This window comes from Limulus polyphemus, unplaced genomic scaffold (genome assembly GCF_000517525.1).
Source record: "Limulus polyphemus unplaced genomic scaffold, Limulus_polyphemus-2.1.2 Scaffold8194, whole genome shotgun sequence".
Lineage (NCBI taxonomy): Eukaryota > Metazoa > Arthropoda > Merostomata > Xiphosura > Limulidae > Limulus > Limulus polyphemus.
This window is the reverse complement of record NW_013673804.1, coordinates 25,486-30,540: the sequence shown is the minus strand read 5'-3', so window position 1 is coordinate 30,540 and position 5,055 is coordinate 25,486. Positions and strand designations below refer to the sequence as shown.

General features: G+C 31.7%; 1 protein-coding gene across 2 annotated transcripts in view; it reads left to right on the top strand.

Annotated features, from left to right (window-relative positions):
- Positions 1-475: 475 nt before the first annotated feature.
- Positions 476-5,055, top strand: part of LOC106475184 (rho GTPase-activating protein 45-like) — a 28,895-nt gene continuing 24,315 nt past the window's right edge. The window contains exons 1-5 of one of the 2 annotated variants that reach the window (XM_022379366.1): positions 476-494; positions 1,572-1,652; positions 2,605-2,847; positions 4,081-4,197; positions 4,578-4,717. In XM_022379366.1, the coding sequence (XP_022235074.1) occupies positions 1,650-1,652; positions 2,605-2,847; positions 4,081-4,197; positions 4,578-4,717 (503 nt within the window). In that variant the 5' untranslated portion in view covers positions 476-494; positions 1,572-1,649. Of the gene's footprint in view, positions 495-1,571; positions 1,653-2,604; positions 2,848-3,173; positions 3,236-4,080; positions 4,198-4,577; positions 4,718-5,055 lie in introns of those variants that run through there. The other variant, XM_022379367.1, reaches the window with a different exon arrangement.

Sequence of the window (5,055 nt, the reverse complement as noted above, 5' to 3'; positions counted from 1 at the left end):
GCATATCTTGGATATACTGACATAGCTCTACAAGGGCACATGTTTATTGAGGTGAGAGGGAATGATTATAAAGATTATTGTGTCACATGTATATCTTGGATATACTGAAATAGCTCAACATATCACATATTGAGGTGAGAGAGGGAATGATTATAAAGATTATTGTGTCACATGTATATCTTGGATATACTGAAATAGCTCAACATATCATATATTGAGGTGAGAGAGGGAATGATTATAAAAATTATTGTGTCACATGTATATCTTGGTTATACTGAAATAGCTCAACATATCATATATTGAGGTGAGAGAGGGAATGATTATAAAGATTATTGTGTCACATGTATATCTTGGATATACTGACATAGCTCTACAAGGGCACAAGTTTATTGAGGTGAGAGGGAATGATTATAAAGATTATTGTGTCACATGTATATCTTGGATATACTGAAATAGCTCAACATATAGCTCTACAAGGGCACAAGTTTATTGAGGTGAGAGAGGGAATGATTATAAAGATTATTGTGTCACATGTATATCTTGGATATACTGAAATAGCTCAACATATCATATATTGAGGTGAGAGAGGGAACGATTATAAAGATTATTGTGTCACATGTATATCTTGGATATACTGAAATAGCTCAACATATCATATATAAACTGAAATGCTCGTCAACTGACGTTTAAACTTAATTAAAACAATGAAACTTTAACACTAATCATATATTTCAAAGTAATAACTTGAACATAAACTTTATCTCAGAAATTTAAAACTATAACAAAGCTTCTTCATAAACAACATTTACAGTTTGCTTTCCATCTACCAACAAATAAAGACCCTACATCTCATAAACCATGAGAAAAACGTGGTTGTTTGAGAAACAATCCAACAACTTTCATACTTTGACTTTGAATCCCTTTAGAATATTCAGCATTGTCTAAAACGTCAACCTACCAAGTTTGTTTGAGATTGACTCAATAGGCTGGGAGTAATTAACCAACAGGCTTTACAAAATAGAAATAGGGTTAAGTTAAATTTTGACATCCTTAGGACATTCCCAATAGTTCATAATGTTTACATACACATTTTGGTTGAGATTGGCCCAATAAGCTCGAAGGAGTTAGGGTGCAAACAGACACACATTTAATTTTTATATATATATAGATATTATATCATGTGTTATATAAATTACATTTTTTCGACATTGTGGGGTTTTCAGTCCGTTTAACTTCACCACATAGTAACCCCATAGACATTATATATATTTCACCCTTATAAGAGGCCGAACTGTATTTCTTTGGCTTGCTGATCCAATCTGTGCTGATGAGCCTTGAATAGACAAAACTTCAGTCCACAGCAGGTGGTACAGCCAATCAAAGAATGCATCAGACATTCTCTGTTTCAATTTCACCTCTGGTGAAAAGGGAAAGAAATCTTTAACATATATATATGTGTGTGTGTTTTAAAGTTTGAATATGAAGCAAATATCTGAAACGTTTCTCTTTCATTTACTATGATGGTATAACAACTCAAAATAATTGCTAACAATGTATATAAAACTTTGTAGCCATTATCAGGACGAAGAAACGAGCATGAAAAAGCACGTAAACAAATCAAAGATAAGTGGCAGAGAGAGTTAAAGAGAATGGTAAGTTTGTTTCATTCTTGTTTTGCGTAATGCAGAGTGGATATACTTAATAATGATTCAAGAAAGTTGCTAGAGAAACTGCTATTTTCAAACTATATAAAAAGTTTAATTTATTTGTAGAGCACTAGTTTTTGTTAAAGTGCTAAATATAACTCCCATTTTACCGAAATATTTGTTAAAATAAAAGTATTAGTTCAACATTTTTCTAAGAATAGGGATGTTCTCAGTGAATTTCATATGGTTGAAACATTAACCAATTTTAAGTGTTTTAACCGTCGGTTTATAGTAATAAGTTTTATCTAACTATTGATTTATCGATGAGGTGGTAGTGGGTGCTGTTGTCTAGACTTCTCCTCTATTATATCAGCTCAAAATTAGGAAAAGATAGGCATTGTGTAACTTATGTTTGAAATAAAAAAGCAACACTTCTACAAAAATATACATAATTCATTTGTATTTAAATGATATTTGATTTTGAGAGTCTTCTTAAATGTATAGTAAAAGTGGTTGTATTGCTGAAGGTTGAGAGTCTTCTTAAATTTATAGTAAAAATGGTTGTATTGCTGAAGGTTGAGAGTCTTATTTAATTTATAGTAAAAATTGTTGTATTGCTAAAGGTTGAGAGTCTTCTTAAATGTATAGTAAAAATGGTTGTATTGCTGAAGGTTGAGAGTCTTATTAAATTTATAGTAAAAATGGTTGTATTGCTGAATGTTGAGAGTCTTATTAAATTTATAGTAAAAATGGTTGTATTGCTGAAGGTTGAGAGTCTTATTAAATTTATAGTAAAAGTGGTTGTATTGCTGAAGGTATGAAAAACTCTTTTGTTTGAAAAAATAAATATTTAATATCAAATCTTAATAAAACCAAAATTTCTATGTGTGTGTGTATTATCATACAATGCTAATGTTTCATGATTGCTTAACATATAGAAACCTTTGTTATAAAACAGCATGAAGCCATAAGCAACTTACGGAAGGCAAAAGGTTTATATTATCAGCGGCAGCAAGAATATGAAAAAGCCAAAGAATCGGCTTTAAAAGCTGAAAGTTCCGAGAGCAGTGAAACAAGCAAAGTGGACAAGAAACGACGCTTAGAGGATGATGCTTCACAGAGAGCTACTGAAGCTGAAACAACTTATAAAGCTTGTATAATAGAAGCTAACGAGAGACAACAGAAATTACAAATGGTTAAGGTAAGACTGAAGCTGAAACAACTTATAAAGCTTGTATAATAGAAGCTAACGAGAGACAACAGAAATTACAAATGGTTAAGGTAAGACTGAAACAACTTATAAAGCTTGTATAATAGAAGCTAACGAGAGACAACAGAAATTACAAATGGTTAAGGTAAGACTGAAGCTGAAACAACTTATAAAGCTTGTATGATAGAAGCTAACGAGAGACAACAGAAATTACAAATGGTTAAGGTAAGACTGAAGCTGAAACAACTTATAAAGCTTGTATGATAGAAGCTAACAAGAGACAACAGAAATTACAAATGGTTAAGGTAAGACTGAAACAACTTATAAAGCTTGTATAATAGAAGCTAACGAGAGACAACAGAAATTACAAATGGTTAAGGTAAGACTGAAGCTAAAACACAGAGAATATGTAACAACCAAGAAATGTGAACAGTGACTGTAATGATAACACAGAGAATATGCAACAACCAAGAAATGTCAACAGTGACTGTAATGATAACACAGAGAATATGTAACAACCTAGAAATGTGAACAGTGACTTAATGTTAACACAGAGAATATGTAACAACCTAGAAATGTGAACAGTGACTTAATGTTAACACGGAGAATATGTAACAACCTAGAAATGTGAACAGTGACTGTAATGATAACACAGAGAATATGTAACAACTGATAAACTGATGATGGTCTTCCAGTTTAGTTTCAACTAGATTAGTGAACTTGTGAGTTATCGATAACTCCTGACAAAGCTGTAATAGCCAAATATTGAGCTAATAGAGAGACATTCTGTAGATCTAGATCATGATTTTATTTACTTCAGTAAAATTTACCAGTATTTAGTAGTGAACTGTTTTGTTGTGATCCCCATAATATGTACACATAACTATAATGTTGTGGAGATCTAATTAAATAAGACTAATACACAACTTTCCAGTAGGAATATTTAATTACTGATGTGTTTACCTCTAGGACTGGATCATTTTTAAGTTATGGTCAAAAGCATCAAACAGTTTTTGCTTTTTACAATTTACAACATTATATTCTGTTTAATCATTTAATAGAAAAACGATCAACCTACTGCCATCTATAAGAACTGTTTGTAATTTTCACTTTCTTATAACATTTTATACTTTGAATAACATAAGCATTGTTTAACTAAAATAAAGTATTGGTTTTATTATATTTACCATTTAAATCATGAGTTTATATTGCCAATCGTTACAGGCAGAAGTGTTAAAGCTTGTCCGCGAACTCGTATACCAGTGTGATCAGACAATGAAGGCCGTTACAGTCGCTTACTTTCAACTTCAGCATACAATTTCTGCCCCTGCTCCTGTACAGGTAATTAGTAAATGAAATAAATCCTCTTTAATCCTTACACATATGAGTGTAACTGTTCTACCAAAGAAATGAAATATCTGGTAAAAGGAAAATTTTTATTTAATGTTCTATTCAATAATACATGCCAGATTTTATTCTTAAACTTGAGACTACACCACTAGGTATGCTGTCTTTCACATTTTTACCACATGATGCATTAAAACATTAAAGTATCTCCTAATGTTTGTTTTAAACATTATATAAGAGTTTGTGAGGTTAAGAAGAATATAATAGTCTATCATTAAGGTTATGTTAGTGTCTGTTCTTGTTGACCTGATTGTACTATCGCATCTGACCAATAATGGTTAACTGATGAACCACATAATGTATATCTTTCCCAGTTCCAGACCCTATGTGAAACCAGTAGACTGTATGAGCCAGGAACTCAATACATGGAATATGTGAAACATCTTTCTCCTTCAGGGAAAACGTATTACGGAGCCATTCCTTTTACGTTTGAGCCTTTCTCTTGTGACAGTAGGTTAGTGTGTATAGTATTATAGTTTATATAAACTACAGAGATAAAGAGCATAACTTGACACAACTTCAAACATCCAGGGGTATTATTATTATTAATGAGGTGGCGGTGCTGTCAATTTATGAAATACAAGCTTGTTTAACAGAGCAAGAGCTTCATGCTTCACTTGTTATGAAGTACAAGTTGGTTTAATAGAACTGAGAGCTTCATGCTTCACTTGTTATGAAGTACAAGTTGGTTTAATAGAACTGAGTAGTCTTACTTGCTTCTACTTGTTATAGGAGTACTAAGTTGGTTTAATAGAACTAAGAGTCTTCTTAGACTTCACTTGTTATGAAGTA